The sequence below is a fragment of the Pocillopora damicornis genome, chromosome 5 (genome assembly GCF_964200805.1).
Source record: "Pocillopora damicornis chromosome 5, jaPocDami1.2, whole genome shotgun sequence".
NCBI lineage: Eukaryota > Metazoa > Cnidaria > Anthozoa > Scleractinia > Pocilloporidae > Pocillopora > Pocillopora damicornis.
The window spans coordinates 27153184-27174970 of record NC_142674.1 but is presented as its reverse complement, the minus strand read 5'-3'; the positions used below and the strand labels follow the sequence as shown (position 1 = coordinate 27174970).

General features: G+C 38.2%; 1 protein-coding gene and 1 long non-coding RNA gene across 2 annotated transcripts in view; one reads left to right on the top strand and one right to left on the bottom strand.

The window, feature by feature from the left end:
- LOC149046269 (DDB1- and CUL4-associated factor 1-like) overlaps nt 1–21348 on the bottom strand; it is a 29427-nt gene extending 8079 nt beyond the window's left edge. The window contains exons 1-21 of the mRNA XM_089207032.1: nt 21294–21348; nt 20668–20744; nt 19493–19683; nt 18582–18651; nt 17895–17962; nt 17070–17331; nt 16132–16328; nt 15437–15538; nt 14499–14657; nt 13767–13946; nt 7525–7731; nt 7040–7129; nt 5956–6035; nt 5348–5488; nt 5056–5158; nt 4254–4518; nt 3543–3685; nt 2854–2935; nt 2198–2292; nt 1002–1115; nt 595–737 (exon numbers count right to left, since the gene is read on the bottom strand). Coding sequence (XP_089063158.1) covers nt 595–737; nt 1002–1115; nt 2198–2292; nt 2854–2935; nt 3543–3685; nt 4254–4518; nt 5056–5158; nt 5348–5488; nt 5956–6035; nt 7040–7129; nt 7525–7731; nt 13767–13946; nt 14499–14657; nt 15437–15538; nt 16132–16328; nt 17070–17331; nt 17895–17962; nt 18582–18651; nt 19493–19618 — 2627 coding nt within the window. The 5' untranslated portion in view covers nt 19619–19683; nt 20668–20744; nt 21294–21348. The remainder of the gene's footprint in view (nt 1–594; nt 738–1001; nt 1116–2197; nt 2293–2853; nt 2936–3542; nt 3686–4253; nt 4519–5055; nt 5159–5347; nt 5489–5955; nt 6036–7039; nt 7130–7524; nt 7732–13766; nt 13947–14498; nt 14658–15436; nt 15539–16131; nt 16329–17069; nt 17332–17894; nt 17963–18581; nt 18652–19492; nt 19684–20667; nt 20745–21293) is intronic.
- LOC149046270 (uncharacterized) lies at nt 8250–9017 on the top strand. The gene is made up of 2 exons (XR_016186791.1): nt 8250–8493; nt 8662–9017. It is a non-coding gene; the product is annotated as an uncharacterized LOC149046270 (long non-coding RNA).
- Nucleotides 21349–21787: the final 439 nt, after the last annotated feature.

The following is a 21787-nucleotide window of genomic DNA, read 5'->3' as shown; positions in this document are numbered from 1 at the left end:
GAAACAAATACATAAAAACGGTAAGGGAGTGTGAAAAAAAACCAAACAAAACAAGAGAAAGTCTATTCGTCTAGTGACCTAGAAAACCTTGTAGGCAAGAAATAATTCTTACTCACCTACCGGTCTACCAGGAGGAGCATAGGGTTTCACAAACCCTTTATATAAGTAGCTACCGTTAAAGAGATAGGCGGTGGCGATTACTTAGGGGTCGTACAAAATTCGTAAAAAATCTCAACGAGGTAATTTGGTATTATAAGTCGAGTTGGTCACCACTTCAGTCAACGTTAGCCCTTCGTCATCGCTCTGACGAAGGGCTAACGCTCGAAACGTTAAATTCGGAACTATAAACGTTGGCTAATTTACGTTATCAACTCAGTTTATAATACCAAATTACCTTCTTAAACTCTCCAAACAACAAAGCACCACAGTTCTTTAGAAACTTTCCACCTTTAAAATCTTAATAGGAGGCACTACGATACCATATTTAAGCGAGAGTGGAATGCGCATAAGAAACTCTTAATAAAACTACTGGTAATCCTCCAAACAAGCTGAAATACTTTTTCAGATGTTTTAGCTCTGGCATACATGACTTACCGTATTAAGGAGAATGGAGGGCCAGCGGACACAGGATTGTTACACTGCGCATGCTGTTCGCGAAGATACCGCGTCACGATCATGTCCAACGTAGGAGGTGACGGTGGGCGTGCAGGGCGAGAAAGATCGGAAGGTAGAAGCCGCTGACCAAAACAAACATGCAAACAAAGAAATCGATCGACGTATCATAAACAATATTGTAACACAAAACAATAAAATAATAATATCGTAATAATCAACAAATTATTATCCTTTTCGATAAATAAATTTACACGAGATTAAAAAAAGACTTTTTCCATGAATTTCTTTGTTCTTATGGCAGGGGTGGGATAAGCACACGCCAAAATTATGATCAGCATTCAGATACAGTTATCCTGACCGCTCAATCATCTAAACATTGTTATTACCTTTCCTGTTGGTGTTCCAGGGTCGTTGAATCGGTACCGCGTCAGGGATGGAGTCCCGGGAATGCTAACACCAGAGGAGGCCGTAGAAAGGCTTGAGGAGTGATTGAATCGAACCTGTGTACAGTGACATGGGACATGACGGTAAGCATACGGTTAGTCTTGTACGAAGAGATACGATCCACATTATGAGCCTGACTGCTTGCCCGCCTGATTCACTTGATCGACCGATCGACTGACCGAACGAGCGAGCTCTAACCTACTGAACGATTTACTGGTTGATTAGCTGATGGACGGACAAGCCGACTGACTGATAAACGAACAGCCGTAGTGACGGACAGACTGACTAACAAACTGACTGACGGGCTAATTGACTGACTGACGGACAGACGCAATGACAGACAGGCTAACTAACTAACTGACTGACGGGCTGATTGACTGACTGACTGACGGACAGACGGAATGACTGACAGACTGATTGTTTGACTAATTGACTGACTGCCTCACAGAGACGGAATAACTGACAGACTGACAAACAAACTAACTGACTGACGGGCTGATTGACTGACTGAATGACTGACAGACTGATAAAGGAGGCAAGTTTCTAAAGAAGCGCTGTGGTGCTGCTTCGGTGGGAGAGAATAACAAAGTAATTCAGTATTACCAACTGATATGATAACGTAAATTGGCCACCGTAAAGAGTTTAAAAGCAGACGTTTCTGGCGTTAACCCTACATCAGTCGCTATGACGAAGAGCTAACACTCGAAATGTCAGCTTTACCATTTATGGTGGCCAATGTACGTTATCAACTCAGTTCATAATACTAAATTGAACGACAGACTGTCTAACGGATGGGCTGATCGACTGACTGACTGGTGGATGGACAAGCTCAATCACTTACTAACGGCTGACTAACTAATGGACTGGTGGACAAAGGAATGGAATGATGAAATGAAGGCCAGATGGACTGACTTAATTTGTCGATTCTTTTTCCTGTAAAAGAATTTCACAGAAGAATTTCAGAAAAAAAAGGACAAATTTGGTCATTTTCATCATAACCCGATCACGCAGACTCGTGCCATGATTAAATGACTTTAGAAAATGCGATCGCTGTTACGAGATGATTGTATTTTCCTCATGAATCAAGGGACCTTGTGATCACAGAATACACTTAACAACGACAACATGCAACACATACTTTCCTATTAGTAGGAGTGTAAAGCAGATTTGATTCAGGTTTTGGGTCAGGTAGATTGGCTTCTCTCCGTAAAACCTCTGCAGTCTCATGAAGTCCTAGTCCAAAACAACCACACCTTTGATTAACAAATGAGCCAAACACCCTCAAGACTAGAACAAATTTAATTCGAGTGTCCAAAGTAATCTGGGACGCTTCGCCTTTGCTCTGCTAAGGGCTGTAATTGATCTAGACAACTCACGCCACCTTCTTAACCAATCAGATTCAAAACTAAAACCAGTTGCGATTTTGTCACCCGCGTTTTCCCGCGCTTCAGGAGGTTGTTTATTTTTACCTTAAATTCTTATTGGCTCCACGTGATATTTTTCTTCGTTCTGATTGGTTGTTTTGATTGCTATAAGAAATTCAAAATAAGAAGCAGAGACTTAACTACAAAGAGGCCTTACAACAAAGGTTATTCCTACTAAATTATAGAAATAATCCAGCTCTGCATAATTGTTGGATTGTCAGATGACTTGGGACTTTCGTTTCTAAATTTCAAGAGTGTGTTATGAAGCGGGGTGTGATCTAAAAATAGGTTTAAAGGGAAATTCTTCAGTTTGTGATTCCGCCCCTTGACCTGATTTTCTCTTAATGCTCCTCGACGCTCCACAACAAACCTTGGGTTGTGAGGTGACTGTGAACCAGTTGTAAAAGCTCTTTTGCCGGATATGAAATATGAGTCTGCGCAACAACATCAGCCTAAGAAATTAAAGGCTGATATTTAGTTATTGGGCTGTACAGGGTTTGGAAGTGTCCTACTTAAGAGAACATCGAAATAAGTAAGAAAACCGACCCAACAGAAGCTATTGGGTAAGAGAAGTAAAAGGACAATTCAAACTCTAAAACTGTTAAATTTACATATGATTTCTTACTGGGCTGTTTTAATAATGCTCTAGAAAGCATTAATTTCTTAATTTCCTCTTAACTTAAAAGTATTTAGATGAAAACCGATAGTCTGACTATCTTACCTACGATCAAATGTTTTCTTTTGGGAGGGGATGGCAGAGAAACTGAGGATGTCCCTCCTCCCCTTCTCTGAAGAACAGAGAAGGCCTGAAGGCAGTCTCGATGACCATCCATTTTTAAACAAGAAATACAAAGAAGTAGATTCTGATAAATTCTTCAAATCAAAATCATCGATTGTTCATTATTTAAGCAAAACTTTAATCATCGAAATTAGACTTTTCCATACGTTTGCCGTTCAAACAAAAGTTAATGAGCAGTGAACTGTCGAGTAAAGACGCTGTTGAAGGTCTCCGCCCTCCCCTGTTTGAGACGACAGCTTGTGTCCATTTCAAGTTCATACCTTGTTTATTCTAGACAGGGACGGGACTGCAGAGGACGTAGCCAGAGATTTACCAGTGACTCTTTCAAGTAGCTCGGCAGCATATTTGCAGAAAAGGGCGTGGTCAGAAGCATTATTCTCAATGATCGGCTCTCGCATCAAAACTGTCAACAAATTCAAGACAAACGACATTGAGTCCACGTAAATGAAAGAAATGAAATGATGTTTTAGAAGGTCAACATGGCTGTAAATAAGTCAAGATAGCTGGATATTTGGCGAGCTCTTTTTGGCACTTTTGTGAACTGAGACGAAGAGTCTTGAACTAGACAAAAGCTCTTGACTGATTAAGTTGTTCAATGAAGGAATTACTACATAGCAAAATTATTCTGCTTATATAAGAATCAAGAATGACTTGTTTTCTTTTAAGCGCTGGAAAAGAAAGCCATCTGTGATGGTGAGTGCTCGTTTTACATTTGAAAAAGTGTTTTGACCGTCCTCTATCGATTTTTACGACTTCTTTGCTGACGTTGGCTAAACATTACAAACTTTGTATGTCTTCGCAATGCAACCTTTTATCTTGCGCGAGATAAAAGCGTGATACCCCAAGCGGATAAGAGCTCAGGTATCTATCAGAACACAGGACTCGCTTCATCTTGCCCACGGGCACGCCCAGTTGTATAATATACATGGTTGGACAAGTGTGAAGAAAGCAATGCGCAGTGCAATACTCACTTTGTAACTGGCCGCTGTTAAACAGCTGTAGTTTTCCAATGACTTGTCTAATCTTGTCGCTCCTCGATAAACCACATAACGCTTTACAAGCCAGAGCACGAATACAATCTGCATCAACCAATGGCGTTTTCACCATCAGTAAGGAGAGCAGAACCTTGATGCCATTACTGGCCCTGACACATCCCCACATCTTGGATAAGATGTCGTCGCTGCTTTTGAAAGCCGGCTTGGATTTCGACTGAAATTTTGCAACAGCTCTGCTAATCTGCAAACAATGAAGACAAAAGTAATCATCGCGGTGACGCCAAACACTACTTAAGCAGTTGAAAAAACCACTGAAAAAAATCAGGCCTGTACCGTAGTTAAACGGAAAACTGGAAAAAAATGGAACAACGCACTCGGCCTAGCAGCCTAAAGCCTTAAACACTAAGTACTTTTAAATTCAACAAATATTCCTAACGTTTGAGTAGCAATTCTTTCATGAACTTTAATCAGCCTAAGACTGGGAGGAGAGAAGCGTTGAGGGAGGGGAGGGAGGGGGTTGAGGAACCGTGGAGAGGTAAACAAAGATTATTGTGTTGACTCCGATATTGACTCAACTTTAAGCGACTTTGTCATTACCAAGACAGTTACAAAATGAAGAATTTTCGCCTGCTCTACCAACAAACTACGCCTGTAACTCTGTTTCTTATTTGTTTTTGCTTGTTCCTTTTTGTTGCTTTTTTTTTTCTGTCGCGAAAATACTTTGAGAAACTCATGCGAGAGGGAGGGAACTAAATCTGAACGCGCACAAACCACTTACCCTGACTCGAGGACCGCACACACAGTTACAAATGACGTGGAGAGCGGCTTTCTGTACCTCAGAGTCATTGAGTAAACTCCCTTCAGCGCAACGCAGCAGAAGCCTGGAAAAAAAGATTTCTTAATATGACTGAATAGAGAGTATATAAGCCTTCTGGCCTCTTGCTACCGAATGTTTCCACGGGTTATTAAAATAAGGTGACTAAGAACACTTCTACTTCTTCTGATGATCACGAAGGACTTTTGATGGGAATTTTTCATGTCTAAATTAATTATTTTCCCGTAGATCATACCTCATTCCTTTCTGTTGTTCTCCTGACGGAAGTTGCACTTCTTCACACAGCGCCATCTGAGCCTTAGGACCGACTGTCAACACAAACAGCATCTCTAAAGCAAGGCGGGTCACGTCGGCTGCTAATCGGATGGCGTCCGCTCTTGAATGGAGCAAAGAAACAGGAATGGAGAGGATTAACAAGCTGTTTATACGCTTTTAATGTAAAAAATGTTAGTCGAGATATTCAGAGTTCACAAATAGAGCAAAATATGCCAGTAATAACTATTAATTTCCATTAAATATGGAACAATTACCCATCAATGATATTAACATAGAGCAGTGGACAGGCCTCAAAAATGGCATTTAAAATGCAGGGAGAAAATTTGTAATATCATAAGTCGACAATACGAAAAGCTTCTTGTACCTTTTTGAAGGCAGTAGAAAATCATTACAACTAATGTTCTGCTACAATTTTGATTTTTGAATCATCAACAACTTCAATTCCTTGAGTTGAAACAATTTCCGACAATTTCAAAGTCCAGTAGCACAGTCCTACAAGCAGACCTTTCTTGATTTTCCTGGACTTGTACAAACTCTGGAGAAATGATAGCAAAACCAATGACTTACCTATTACTGGTCACTCCCCAGTCTGACGACAGGGAGATCAACTGAAGCAGCAGGGTGAAGCCTTGAAGTCTGTTCATCATCTTTAGGATAAAAAGAAGACATGTTAAATAATAGCGAGCTTGAGCAGTCAGGAAGGCAAAATCGAGGAAGACGTCGACTGAAATGATGAATTTTTACTTTTGGTTAGAATTTCGCGAGTGGCTGGATGTGTTTAGCGTCTCTTACGGGGCCACAACTTCAGCATAACATATGTAAGCAGGGTTGAGTTCCAAATGTAAGTTTTACTAATTTGGCATCGGTGTTTCCGTTCTCAGACCACGCAAATTTGGGTGATTTCACGTTGTTGTTTTGCAGAGAGCATCTACGGAAATATACAAAGTTCTAAAACGCACGTGCTGAGCAATAAGATCTTTTGTTTGGCCTCGTTTCAGGCCGTAGTGGTTTGCCACAAATCCCTAATAAACACGAGAAAACGTGTGCATTCTGACACAGTAAAGACCTCAGGCGGAAGCCAGTTTACACTAGTTATGGGTAAATTGACAAGGTGTGTCTATGCTTATGAGCATTGGTGAATAAAATGAAAAAATAAAAACAAAAGCAAAACAAAACAAGAAACGAACAAACACACAAATGAATGAAATTGCTTCTCCAATCTATTCTTGAGAGCGAACCGTATCCACTGGACTGAAATGCATATGTAAACTAGGAAACTTATAAATAAAATAATAATAATAACAATAATAATAATAATAATAATAGTAATAGTAATAGTAATAGTAATAGTAATAATAATAATAATAATAATAATAATAAAACCAAAGAGAATAACAACTAACAACAACAAAGCAATGGAAGTAGCTGTTATGGTGTCCATCGAGGGGTTTCATAACCTACGAGTTTGAAGCCGGAGCCTTGGCAAGGAACATTGTATCGTGTCCCTGTGAAAAATACTATAACATTCTACAGAGGAGTATCAGTACTACAATGTGCCCTACACTTAATAAACCAAGATACCCCTCTGCGAAATAATCAACCACGACCATGTGACGCTGTTTTTTCTTTTGCGTTATTTTTCAGTTATTACCTCAACAGGCTCCCAACGCAGTGTTGTTGGAGCATACTCTAACATCAACTGACAGTTCTCCATTACACTGCTGTGAGACAGGGATGCAGCCTAAAAGAGAACAGTTGCTCATCAATATGAGTTGAACAAGATGATGCTAGGCTACCAAAGACAAAACTGCGGAACAAACAAACAAACAAAACCAAGCAGACAGACAAACAGACAAAAACAGTATCTTCTGCGTAAATATTTAAGACGATTTGGAGTGTTTGTAAGGCGAGGTTTATAAACTTTCGTGCTAAAAGTAGAAAATTTACAAGGACGAGATTAAATGTTACGCAAAATACTACCAAAAATCTTTTCCAGGTTTAAGTTAATTTCCAACCTCTCTAAACTAAAACAGCCGAGCAGGCGTAGTCCTTTTACATAACATAACATACTGAATTTGCTCATCTGACGATACACAAATTTTCTCCTAGAATTAGGGAATAGGCTTGGAAATTCACCTTATACGCTGGAACTGGAACTGGTGGTGTTCCACCCTCGTTCCTTGCAATAGATCTCCTCAGCGCATCTGCCCTGATGTGAAGATGGGCATCAAAATATCTCCGTAGAGCCATGCAAGTGTGTTTTGCTGTCTGCCGGCTGCCAAACACCTCATCATCACTCAGTAGTTCTGCCTCGTCGGGACGAAGGATTGAAAGCGTACTTAGCTGCCAGACAAGGTTAAACAAAAAAAAGATTCTTTTAGGATGGTTTGCAGCCAGAAATATTCGTTGTTTTCAAGATGCAAACGCAAGTGGAATAGGACCGTAAAATGGCTTGAAAAAATTTAAACGAGACTGCGCAGTCTGGAAAATGCAAACACGGCGTGCACTAAAAATACTTGTTAATTCATAGCGGTCGGCATGTCTCTAAACTACGTTTCAAAAGTAACAAACCGTGATTTTTTGAAGTGGAGGTGGCTGGCTATTGGTGGACATTCACTGAGTCTCGAAGCCGCGAGGTGATTATCCACCGCCAGCCATCGACACTGAGGTGAATATTTGTTTTAGTATATATTTAAAGAGTAAGATAATATAGCAAAAAGGATGATTTTAACTCATTTATTCCCGCGATGATTGCAATATTTCCGCGCGCAAATCACGCGCGAGTTGCTCGGAGGTGAACAGCAACGGATATTCGGAGTTTGAGTAGCCAATCAGAATGGGCCTTCAACGTTATCCACTATTTTTGTGTGGGATTTCCCACACTTAGTCAACGCCCGCGAAATTTATTTCTTTATTTATTTGTCCACGAGAGAGAAGTGCTTGTCACGTGGTTTCTATTTGCGTTCAGTGAGCCGTGAAGACTGGATTCCAGTCGGCGTTTTTTCATAGTGTATTGTACGGCGGCCATTTCCCTTCTCAGTCGTTGGGTTTTGGAAAACTTATTCGGAATTTCATGTTTGTTTCTTGGGGATTTTTGTTTCCAGGGTAAGGATAAGTCATTTCATATTTTCACGGGTTCTTTGCGTGCTTTAACTTTTCAATTTTGTTGTGGGAGCTTCACGATTAAGCTCTCACGAAAGGCGATTACGTTTGTACACCTGGTTTGTGTTCTTTCTTTCATAATCTGAGGCGTTTGTTTCGTTATTTCTTCAGGTGTCTATAACAAAAGATTTTTTCACGTAAGTCAACACGCTGAAACGCGGCTTGTGTTCAGTGCAGGTTGCACAGGAGCTTTTACGCTTTCACAAGCCAACATTTATCGGCTTGGACCTTCGGTGCGGGTTGTGTCAGATTGAAAGGAGTCATTGTACTCTCGCAAGCCAACATTTGTCGGCTTGAATGTATTTGTGCGGGTTGCGCTTCAAAGAGTCTCAGGGTGTCTCAAAGTGTCTCACGAGTGTTTCAAAATGTCTCACGAGTGTCTCAAAGTGTCACAAACTGAAAGAAACTATTGTTTGCCTTGAACTGTCAAGAGTGTTATCTATTTTAATAAACTGAGTTTCTAGTTAGTTGGATTGTTGTTGTTGCTCGCTCAAGCACACAAGTAAATATGGGGATCTCCATTGACCAATTCCGTGCAAGGATTGGATCTCATGAAGATTTACATCCTGATTTTAGTGAAAACTATGACCTCTTTGATGATCTCAACATTTCATCAACATTGCTGAATAATGAACCACTAATATTGAATGAATTACCTGATTTTGATTTTCGTCAAATGGTCCAGACACCCGATAAAGAGCAAAAATAATTTTTTTAACACATTTTACATCAGATTAAAACCTCAGAAACCCCTTTCTACTGCTTCCTCAGTGGAGGGGCTGGTGTTGGCAAATCGCATTTAACAAAAGCTTTGTATCAGGCAGTGCTCAAGTATTATAACACTAGAGCTGGTGATGATTTTCATCAGATCATAGTTATACTATTAGCTCCAACTGGTAAAGCTTAAGGGTGACACTTTTCATAGCACTCTGGCCATTCCTGTCAATCAATCACTGAGAAATTACAAACAGCTTGATTCAAGTAGACTAAACACTTTGAGAAGTAAATTGATTTTTGTTGATGAAATCTCAATGGTAGGAAATGGTATGTTTGCAATACAGCTAAACAATAGGCTTAAAGATATAAAAGGCTGTAGAGAGGATTTTGGAGGTGTGAGCATAATTGCTATTGGTGACTTATTCCAATTAGAATCTGTTATGGATGCTTATATTTTCAAAGACCTCAAAAATGTAGATTTATGCTGTTCTTTCTCCCAGTTTATGGCATAAACACTTTAAAATGTTTGAACTTAATGAAATCATGGGTCAAAGAGACAGCAAATTGTTTGTAGAATTACTTAATAGGTTGCATAAAGGTAAACACACAGTAGCTGACATTGCAAAACTTAAAGAGAGCTATACAAGAAGACATCAACAACCCAATAGATGCAGTTCACCTATTTATACAGAATGCTAAAGTTGATGAATTTAAACAAAAGGCCCATAATGCAGCCACAGGAAACAAATTCACAATAAATGCTCAAGATAGTGTTATTGGAGCTATCTCTCCAGAGCTAAGATGGCATGACAAATGGTGCTGGAAATGTTGTTGAACTAGTTCAGTTACATCAACAAACCAAACCATCTGGTATTGTATGGGTACAATTTGACAACTCAGATGTAGGTCAGAAAACAAGGAATGAAAAAAGACATTTGTATGTACAATGAATTGAACACACATGGACCCCAGTAAACCCTGTGACTACACAGTTTGCGGTAGGTAGAAACAGAACAGCACAAGTTGTTAGAAAACAATTTCCACTGTGTCCCGCAGCAGCAAAAACAATTCACAGGTCACAAGGTGATACTGACAGTAGAATTGTTGTGGATTTTAGCACCAGAAATACTATTCCACACATACATTATATGGGACTCAGTAGAGTGACTGCTATAGAAGGCCTATATATTTCTGATTTGTGTGAAAGCAAGATTGCTGTTAATCCAGATGGAGAGATTAAGAACAACTGCAAAACTTAAGCTTTGCATCTCCCTCTCCATGACATAACATTTTCCCTTCTTAAACTGTGTTATCTTAATGTAAGGTCTCTTCACAAACACATAGAAGATATACGTAAAGACTTAATTTATCTAAGTGCTGATATCAATATTTTCACAGAAACAAGATTTAATTCTCAAGATAATAATGACATGTATGACATTGCTGGTTATGTTCTCTTCCGTAATGATAACCTTAATTCCAGCAATGGATCAAGGTCTTATGGTGGTACAGCTGTGTACAGTAAAATCCCATACTTACCTAGATACCCCTATTGTCACAATATACATGGTGTTGAAATAACAGTAATTAAGTTAGCAAGGTTTGAGGATTGGACAATCATAGGGATATATCACTCCCCAAACGTGCCTGTAAGACAACTTTATGAAGCAATAACTGAGGTATTAAATAACATTTCACCAGACAACAATATCATTACTAGAGACTTTGATATAAATTGGCTTGTTGAAACAGACAGAAGACCTTTGTATAATTTACTAGTGAGGGATAACCACTACAAACAGTTCATATCAACTTATACAACTGACAACAACACAGTAATTGATCATATATATACAAATAGATCTAACATTGATATACAAGCAGATGTTTTAGAAACACATTTCACAGATCATAAAGCTGTTTGGGCCTCATTTCACGGTGTCCTATAACAAATTACTTTATCATGATTTACATTGTTTTTAAGTTAAGAGAGCAACAAAAGAAAGCAGTAAATAGTTATGAAAAGAGTTGTTTCTCTTTTTTCAGAGGAATTTGTAATGAGAAACTTGCAAAACTATTAATAAGGAAATGCTGCTTATTCATTTGGTACCAGAACAGGCCTTTTAAAATTAAGTTTGAAGTCATCTTTCTAAGAGTTGTCCGGTTTAACAACCATTTACAAAAGACAAAAATAAACTACATAACACACAGTCCTGAAATTTCAAGGCAGCTCCTTTAGCATCTTGGCTAATTTCTAACTGCAACCTTTATTGACAACCCTGCATTAAACAATTATTCCACAGTTAAGTCTGCAACCCCTCCTGAAATACTCCAGGATACCAAAAAAACAACAACAAGCAAACAAACATATTAGTGAAGTGAGCAAACAACCACACGCGTGACTTTCACGTAATATAAAATTCGTGATTGCAGCATTCCCACGTGCGTAAAGTGCTTGTAACTTACGGGAAACACACGCATGTTACACCAAAAAAACCCGCGTGTAGTACAAGAGGCCGATTACTCGCAATTTCTCGTAGTTTTGAATTTCCCTTTTGTTTTTCAGAACACCCATATACCTGTACATTTTTACACTGATGCGATAGAAATTAATTGGAAAAACATTCCTTGAAATAGGAAGTCGTCCTGTATTTTCAGCGAAACAGATTGTCAAGTAAATGTTTAATGTTTATACGTAAATGTAAATGTTTATACGTTATCAGATGCCTCCGCAAAGAAGGATGTAGCCAAGCAGAAGTAGATGTTTTATTTAATTCCATTGTCCTACCTAATATTACTTATGCTCTATCTGTGCATGGGGCCTCTGAGTCAGAGCTAACTATAGCCCAGCAGTTTTTAGATCGTTGTTTTAAACGTAGTTACATATCTAAGAAATTAGTGATAGGTGACTTACTTAAAACGCAAGATCACAAAATTTGTCGCAAGGTTTCAACTATCCTGAGCCATCCTCTTAGAGCCTACTTCCCTGAGACCAAGATCACGAGGTATAATTTGAGAAATAAATCCCCTGTCATGCCCGCCATTCGCACAAACCGTTTTAAGAATACATTTTTCAATAGAATTGTTTTTAAGTACAATGTAGCTTTGTAAAAGTGTACTTCCTGTATTAGACTTTTGTATTTGTTTCCGCGTATATACTTATCTTATTTAGATACACCTAAGCTTATTTACATCCTTTTCTTTTTTTTAATGTAACATAAGATATGTAATTTTATCTCTTGAACAATAAAGACACAGAAAGAAAGAAAGTGATCAAAACAACACCGGCCAGATTATAGTCACGTGCTCGGCAACGACTTGTGGAAAGCGATCATCTTTCATTCTTACCATCAAAACAGTCACGCTTGCATAGAAGAATAACAAAACGAAACGATTACAACGGAAAGACACAAATTGGCGTAGAAAGAAATAATGCTGCAAATTACCATTTTTTTTATGTCATGTGTACATGTTTCCGTGGGAATTTCTGTGTCAACAGCTTGCTGTCACTCACAAACTCTTCGTGATTCTCGCTGTTCCTCGTTATGTTCAGCGCATGGACGATTCGAAGACGCTTCAAATTTGGTTTTTAAGTTGATCATAGCACTAATCTGAAACATTTGAAGTCCATTTCAATATAGTAAATGTCGAAACAGGCGTGTAAAGACAATAAATATCGCAACGAACAGTGCAATCATAATAGCGCCACGACTTTGGACTTACTTCTTTGGAAGGATAGATCTCGAGTTCGAAGCCGACTAATTACGAAGAGTCCACGCTAATTTGCATGTCGCAGAGCGCCCACAAAAACTCGTTTCTACGCTATCGTGTATCCACGAGTTAAAAAGTAGTAGCAGAAATTTTTTCAATTTTTTTTCAATGACTGTTACGAAAATATTTACTGCTCCAAGTATTTCCAGTATTGCCGTATAAACAAATAAATAGCCTAAGCCACCAAGAGGTAATTTATTTGTTGAAGACGATTACCAAACGTTCAAAAACACGCCAAAAAGCTTCCAGGGAGGAAAGGAAAGGCATATTGCTTGATAAAAGGAAAAGTTAATACCCCAGATCCCTCCTGTGAATCTGTATTTGTTCAAATAATTCCCACACAAAAATTACTATTCAGACTGTTGATTCCAGGCCTAATATCACCCCTGTAGTACAGTTGACTCACAGTGAGCGACAGGTTTGCTTCCGCTCAAAAACCCCTTCCAAACACTTTGTCAATAAAATCCCACACAAGTACGCATTGCGGACCTATTTTATTAATCAAGTTATCACTATTTACGTTAGTCGTTCTTTTATTTCTTTACGCATTGCAAAATATTTCGAATGAGTGTTATTAAGAGAAATTGCTACTCCTACGAGAACGGAAAGGTCACAGAACAAATAGACCTCGTGGTGTGATCCTACTCCAGGCGATTGAACTACACGATCCACGTTTCTCTGGGGTCCAAACCATGTCGTGTAATTAATAAATAAAACTGACTAATTACCTGGTTTACAAGCTTCCGCAGACCATCATTACAGTCAAACAATTCCAGCACTGCTCGAAATGAACACGTGAGCGAGAAAAAGAGAGTTGCGTGACATCTGCCAGAGTCGTGAGAACATTTTAGAAGCCACAATGCATACTTGACCAGGTCGCTCAGCACAGGGTTTGGTAGGAGGGACACCTGAAACAAGTTATTTGAAACAGTTACGGAGGTTCCGTTGACATATTCTGTTTGATAATTTCATGATCCTCTGCCCCATGTAGAAAAAAGAGCACCAAGAATTTAATTATTCGAAGTTTTTTTTTGTGGAATTAAGAGTAGTTTTGTAAGATAACATTTTTTGAGTGATTATTTCTATGTTTCTTATCTTCATCTTTTTCTATCTCCTCGTCTGCAATTCTCTTTATCCATTTCACCAGTTTTTCTTTAATTCCTTTTTTATCTCTCTACCTGTGGGTTATATGCTAGACATAAATAAGCTTTTTTTTTAGGGGGGGGGGGAGGGGGAGGTGGGGAGGGAGATTCATGAAAAATAAGCAGAGATGTGTTATTCAATTCATTGTTATTTCATGTTTAACGGAATGATACTCGTTACCTCTTTCTTTTAGAAAATCCTGCTCTGCTCATAACACACAAATCATTGGTAAGTTAAATCTGCACTAAATATTGCATTTCTTACAAGTACAAATCAGAAAACTTAAAACATTTTTTTAAATTGGAAAAATGTCTTACCCTCTCCATGGCGTCCTCATTGTAAGCGAGATAATACAGACACATAGAACATCCTGTAGCAGCCACAGATGGGCGTGGCACTTCTAGTAACCGCTGGACACCGTTATGAGTCACAAATTCTGTGGCAAACTTTTTATGACAAAGAAGGGATGCCAAATACTAAAACGACAATAAAAGGAAATAGCTTTTAAATTCTGAGGCTTTTTTGTCAGATCCCAGTCGGTACAATGCATTATTGTCTTAACCTTTAACTTCACGAATGACCAAGACAGAATTTCTCCTTACAATATCAATACAATATCAACCAGATAAGTAAAGAAAGAAAGAAAATTATCATTTCGAGCAGGATTAGCTGATCCAATACTAAGTTATCCGAACTAACATTATAAGAATTCTATGGTTGACAGTAAGGAGAATTACAAATTTGATCTGGGAGTTGAAGAGTTAAAGTAGTGTTTTTCAAGAGAGATGAATGTGGTAGAGTGTCTAAAGGTTCGTTTACACAAAAGACAGAATTGGAGTCGAATTGTTCATTAGTTGTAGGAGTGCCAGCCAACCAGAGAAAATCGAGAGTTGGAGTCGTAAGTGGAGCCAAAAGCTTGACGAAATCGGAGTCGGAATATTCCGAACAATTTCTTTTCTTTTGATTCCTCTAAGAACTCCAACGCTTATGATCCAGTGAAAACTCGATTTTCGGAATCACAGCTGAGCTAACCGATGGCTGAAAACTCCAGCAATTTATTTTTCACATATCATTAGCGAAGGAGACATAAGTGGAATCAGTATTTGGCATCTGATTCTATCGGTTTGATTTTCACAGGATCATATCGCTGTACGCTTTTTGTAAGTACACCGGCGAGGGTGAAAACCAACCGTAACTGCATGAAATTCTAGACGTACAACACAAAGCAAGACGTTACTCCCTCCTTCCTACGTACCTTGAGGGCTTCAAAGACAAGTTGTAGGTCCACCTGGCCTTTAAATGTAATGTAGTGCATGACAAGATCCAGGGCTTTAGATTCAAACACTGTCGGCAACAGCTGAGTTGAAATGTTCAAAGAAAAATGTGTCAAGATAAATCAATGGCCAAGCAATGCTCCAAGCTCAGCTACGACTGGTTTGTTGCCGTAGCAACTGATAAAATTTGCTACGGCTCAAGTAGAACCTCTTCATTCAGAACTGAGTGCATTTACTTTTGACCAAGGCCAATGCATGTCCCTTCATCCAACAAATATTTCTTACTCGCGCCAATTAGTTAAAACGCCTCACGATCAAAAATCCTTGACCCAAGTGAATTATCGTCTGACCAAGGCCAATTTATGTCCCTTCATCCAAAAAGTATTTCTTGCTTGCGTACGTTCAGTTAAAGCACATCAGATGATCAAAAATTCTTGATCCGAGTTCTTTATCTTCTGACCAAGGCCAACGTATGTCCCTTCCTCCAAAAAATAATTCTTGCTCGCACACGACTAGTTAAAACGGTCCAAACTCAAATTTTCAAGTTGTGTGACATTTCCAATTTATCCTTTATTCAGAGCCCTTTTCCCACAAGCTTCCCACATACTTCGGTGGAGAGACTCTTTCTGTTCTTCATATATCATTAAATGCTCAAGTGCTTAATTACAGCACCTACCTCCTGATATTCCCCCAAGGGAGTCAGATATTGCAGAATTAGTCTCTGCTGCATGCCAAGAGTCAGGGGGGAGAGGGAAAAGGACATAGGGACTATGTGGTACCCTCCCTTAGGTGCACAAATTACATTTCCAGTGGAACGGAAACCCTTGCTTGTTTTAACTAGCAATGGATGTTTTGCTTGTAGACAACTTTTGCCTGAAACAAAAGGAAAATATTTACAAATTTTAAGGAAACTGAGTTCGCTTGTGCAGAGCAAACCTACTTGGCATACTTCCTCCTCCCCCTTATCCCCCCTTATCCCCCCCTCCCCCCCCCCTTCAAACAAATTTTTTGGTGTCAAACTTCCATAGATGATCATTAAACATTTTAGTCCTTGATAACAATCGTTTAACTGATCATTTTATTATCAAAATCTTCCATTTGCTGACAGACAGGCCTCCTCCTTGTGTTTCACACAAAAAGTCCTCTGAAATGACATATGGTTACTGTTTACCAAAATTTGAGTCAGTTTGTTGTTGGAAACTCAAAATCTTTCTTTTTATTTTGGCTGGAAATTTATGCTGAAATATATGATAAGATTAAATATCAAACATTTATCAAAACTTATTTATAAAGGCAAAAGTAGACAGAAAGAACTCTACAAGATCTCGATGTGTTTTAGGTCTCACATCGTAAGTTTGCATAAAAGCTCCCAGCGTATACCTGGCAATTCACTACAGAATACCCACTGGAGCTCCTACTGGTGCCAGGGTCTTATTGAAAGCACTGCCTTGTCTGCCAAAGTGAAAACCCAAAGGCGAATAATTGAGCCTTCAAGTTACAAACAAGTCATACCACTCAGTTTGAAAAGACAGTTAAATCAACTTAAAGTTGCTAGGAGATTGAACTCACTGACAGAGGGACAATCAGAGTTACAATACTCAAAAGTGAACTAACCCTTTCCATTGTAACTATTCACTTCTTCCACTTCTCCATTACACAAACCGGATAATTCGCCATTCTGTGGCACAGAGCATGATGGTCCTGGCTCAGCAAGATTCACTTTCTTTATCTTGTTACTCACGCTGTTACTGTTTTCGCTCTTGTTCCTGTTTGTCTTTGCTTTCAGGATAATCCTGTTTGACAGGTCTGTCACCGCAGGCTGTGTAAGGTCTGACAAGTCCTTTAAAATGTGCAGCCGTCGCAGCATAGAGGGAACCTAAACATGTGAAATTCAACATTTAATCCTCAGCTTATAGTTTACAAGAGTTTTTCAAACAAAAAATGCAATGACTGACAATAGACAATTCCTGAGATGTGAAAAGCCAACTTTGCACTCAGACGTTTGAAATACAAATGCTGTTAACCACAAAGCTAAAAACAAAAAACCCTCAGCACCCTAACATTAATACTCATATCCTTCATACTGTTCTCTTGCATTCCTTAAGATGCTGACAAGGAGAATTTAGCTTCTTTAACAGGTGATCATTTCCTTTACTCTTGTAACCTTAGCGGTCACTCTTAAAAATTGCTATATCCAACATATTGACCAGCTCCCTGTTAGCTTGTTAGCTCAGCTGGTAGAGTGCTGCACTGTTATCGCAGAGGTCATGGGTTCAAATCCCATATGGGCCTGAAAATTTTTTTCAGGTCTTATTTCAACTACTAGTTCAGTAGTGTTCTTGGCTGCTAGGATCTCTTATAAATACTTATTTCTTCACCACAGTGCAACTATATGAATTTCATATTATCTAAAATCAAATTATTGCTATACTGACTTACCAAGGTGGAGTTTTCTTCTCTGAATACTGCAGCAATATCCTGGCTCTCCATAGCAAATGCTAAAAGACCTGTTAATAAATGATAATTATCATTTGAAGTGATACCTGATACTTGAAATTAAAAATAAATTAAAATGCACCTGCAGCAATACACATAAAAAATGAACCAAAAGGAATATTAGAATCCTCAATCAAACCATGACTATCTATATCTTAATTCTTTACACCCTAACACCAGTATGCATATTCTCCACACTGTTCTCTATACATTTCCTAATGCACTAACAAGGAGAATTTGTTTAACAATCAAGAGGTTCTTCAGTTGCTTATCATTTCCTTTGTTCTCGCTATCTTAATGTTCGATTCAGGGTTGCTATTGAAAGAAGAAATTAGATGCTAGTCATTCTCAAGGGTTAACCTAATGTAAATAACCTTGGATCACCAAACTAAAACACCCTTCTACTTGCACCCAGTTTATAAAGGTGTAAACAAAATTGAGTAAGTTCAGAAACTCAGAAGCTGTACAGGAATTAGGTGAATCTAATTTTCCCAAGGAGAGCACTAAATGCTAAATATTTAGTCAATTCAATTTTCTTTTTTTTTTCCTTTTGTTTTTGGTATGGCAACCAAAATGTTCAAAGCCTGAAGTACTGTGAAAAATAAGACCAGTAAACTATGCTATAAATACCTGTACCATATGATCTCAGGGGTTCTGAGGCTTCTCTGGCCCACTTGCATAAACGATTTAGCATTGTTTCCTACATGTACATGATTGACATCAAATTTATTGATAGGAAATATGTAGAGAAAGATGTTTTTTGTCATTTCACAAGTGTGGGACAAAGAAAAAAAAGAAAAGGAAAAGAGATCTTATTTGTTGTGGCTCAGTGGTAGAGCATTGGACCCCAGAATCTGAAGGTATAAGGTTCAATTCAACATGGAGACTCAGAATCTTTTCTTTGTCACACGCTTGTGACAAGATTAAAAACATCTTTCTCTATTTCTTTAGTGAGCTTAAACCTTAAAATCTCTCTTGTTCTGTTTAAGAAATATGTAGTTATGAATTAAGGAACAATGAAAGTGGATCTGAAAAGTTTGCATTTTTTTAAAGTTTTTTTGCACTAAACTGAGGTGACTGAGAGCAACAAATAAGATCTCTTTTCCTTTTCTGTTTTTCATGATGTAACTACATGAAATTCATGTTTTTTATCTATAATTTGATGAAATAGCAATTGTATTGAGTTAATTCTGAGTATTTTTTCTGGAAAGGACAAGGGGTGCCATGCCACAGAAACTGGACACATTGATCTGGGTTTTTACATAGAACTCAAGCTGAAGAAAGAAAGTCACATCTTAAGATTACTAAGTTAAACCCTTTGACCCCCAGAAGTGATTAACAGATAACTTCTCCCCATAATATCCATACATTATCTAGCCAAAGGTAATGAGAATACTCAGACTTATCAGGTAGAAGTTGTCATCTTGATTTAACACCAAATTCTCATCACTAATTCACAAGGAAATGTGTTGCAGCTAGAGCAGAGAATTAACAATCATATCTTAGGAGTTAAAGGGTTACGAATACCTTTCTAAACTTACCATATCCTGAAAAACTGCAGCACTTTCCAGCCCAGGCATGGCATTTAACAACACTCTGGCTGCAGTGCAGTTCAGATTAAACTGTTCCACAGTGCTCATGATATAGGAGTTCACTAGTTTGTCCATAAATTCATCATTTCTGAACAGTGTCTTCAAAAGATGGCCTAATGCACAGTCTGGGTCAGCTCTACCTGAAATGTTCATGATGGAGAAAACAAGAGCTGATTTTATTTTGAATAATTTAATACAATCAAGACCTCTTATTGACTGAGAACGAGATCTGCACTGTTAAAATTACAGACCAAGTTTTTTTTCCCTTGGGACATACATCTGTCACTTAAGAGTATGGACTGAGAAAATGAGGCTCATAAGATTTTTAATAATCAGGGTCCAATAAAAGGAGAAGATTCTAATTAAAGCCAAAAATTTAAAATTTTTCAAGCTTTTCAGTGAAATACAACCCACTAAATTGACCAATCATTGTGCATGTACTAACTGAGAAAAAATTTATAATAAAGTAATTTATTTCATTGACAGCCAGGCTATATCAGTTTGACCACATGAGGCCATCACTGTGACATGGACAATTCTCACACCAAGCCTCATCTAAGTTCTAGTGTTTTCTTGTGACTCACGTAAGTAGATAAGTACAGTGTCTCTTTAACACAGTAAGTCTAGTGAAGATTCCACCAGGAACAAAAAGTAGAACTGACATTGAATAAGAAGCAAGAACAACACTTCTCATTCATAAAAGTTTGAATTACTGCTGTTTGTCATGTGTTATCATTCTTTTTCATGCAGAGTGTGTCTTGGACCTGTTTCATTATTGGCAGGCCTTGGTTCTCTTCAACATGCATATTGTTTCTTATCAGCTTGCTGTTAATGGAAGAGGTTTACACAACAAACACTGGCTAATGCTTGAAATGTTTTGAAACTCTTTACGGAGGCCAATTAACATTATCAACTCAGTTAATAAAACCAAATTATCTTGTTAAACTCCACCACTGATGCAGCATCACAGTTTTTTCAAAGAAACTTACCCCCTTTAGGTCTGGCTATCCTTCCTAGTATCTGAGAATACCTTACACTACATTACCTAGTGTATTTGTAATAGATGTTGTAATGTATAAAACACAAATAGTGTGTAATGTGAAAAGGTAGCTCTGCACTTTTACCTGGATGCCAATCATCAAAAGGATCTGGATCTAGTTTATGATATGCCTCATTCTCACGTTCCACGAGCTCTGCTATCCTGCATGAGTGATTTTAAAATGTAAAATACTTTTGAATCTACTTTTTGCCAAATTGTTTGTTCACTTTTTGTAGAGCCCAACATGAACAATGTTACTGATCTTACAGTTCCAGTAAGAAGTCATACACACTGAGTGTGTATCACACAATTATCACGGCCAAGGCTTGAAACTAAAAACTCCCCTCCCCTCTTTCCCATTTATTTTCTACCTTTCCATGCTATGTTTTATACGTTCTGAGAGAGGAAAATGAATTTTTTTCGGTGTGTAATGACAGCGACATGCTAACCCAACTACAGTTTTATCATTGGCAGACCACCATGAGCCTCGCTAGGTGGAAGGTATCTGTTGACATGTAAGATGAACTGGAGAAACCAGTCAATCATTGCATAATTCATAATAATAATTTCAAAGCATATTAACGAATGAAACCAATTGCATTGAGGCAGCTACTTGAAAGCTTTCAGGGGTTATTATCATCGTCTTTTTTTTTTTGTTTGATTTTTTTGCAAATTTAAAAAAAGATATTACTTCTTCTACACTTCACCAACCTTTGTAGAGTTTTAACGGGTGATAGATTATTCTGATCTTCATTTCGCCAAGTATCCAAAAGGGTACTGAGTTCAGAGGTGCTACAAATAGACAATTTACCTCAACGTGCAGAGTTTCGAAGATCGAAAAGCCCGCCATTTTGATCCGAAAGATATGATACAAGATTACATGGTCTTCCTCTTTGAAAGTGATATCACTTTTCTCGGCATAATTACTCTGATATTACTGCGAGTGATTTTGTTGACTGTGTAAAGATCAGATGTAATTCCTGTGTGTAAACTATATTTACGACGAAGTTTAGTCAAATGGCGAGTTGCAACACAACTCGCACTAAGTCCCAGGCTATTATCAAATTTCGCGTGGAATGCCTGGTTGTTATTGACCTCTAACCAGTCTTTTTTATCTTGCAACTCGGTCGGCTGTGATCTTATTTGGAATGGTTCACCTTTAACGACCAAAAATAATCATGACAAATGAATGACCTCCATTGTAT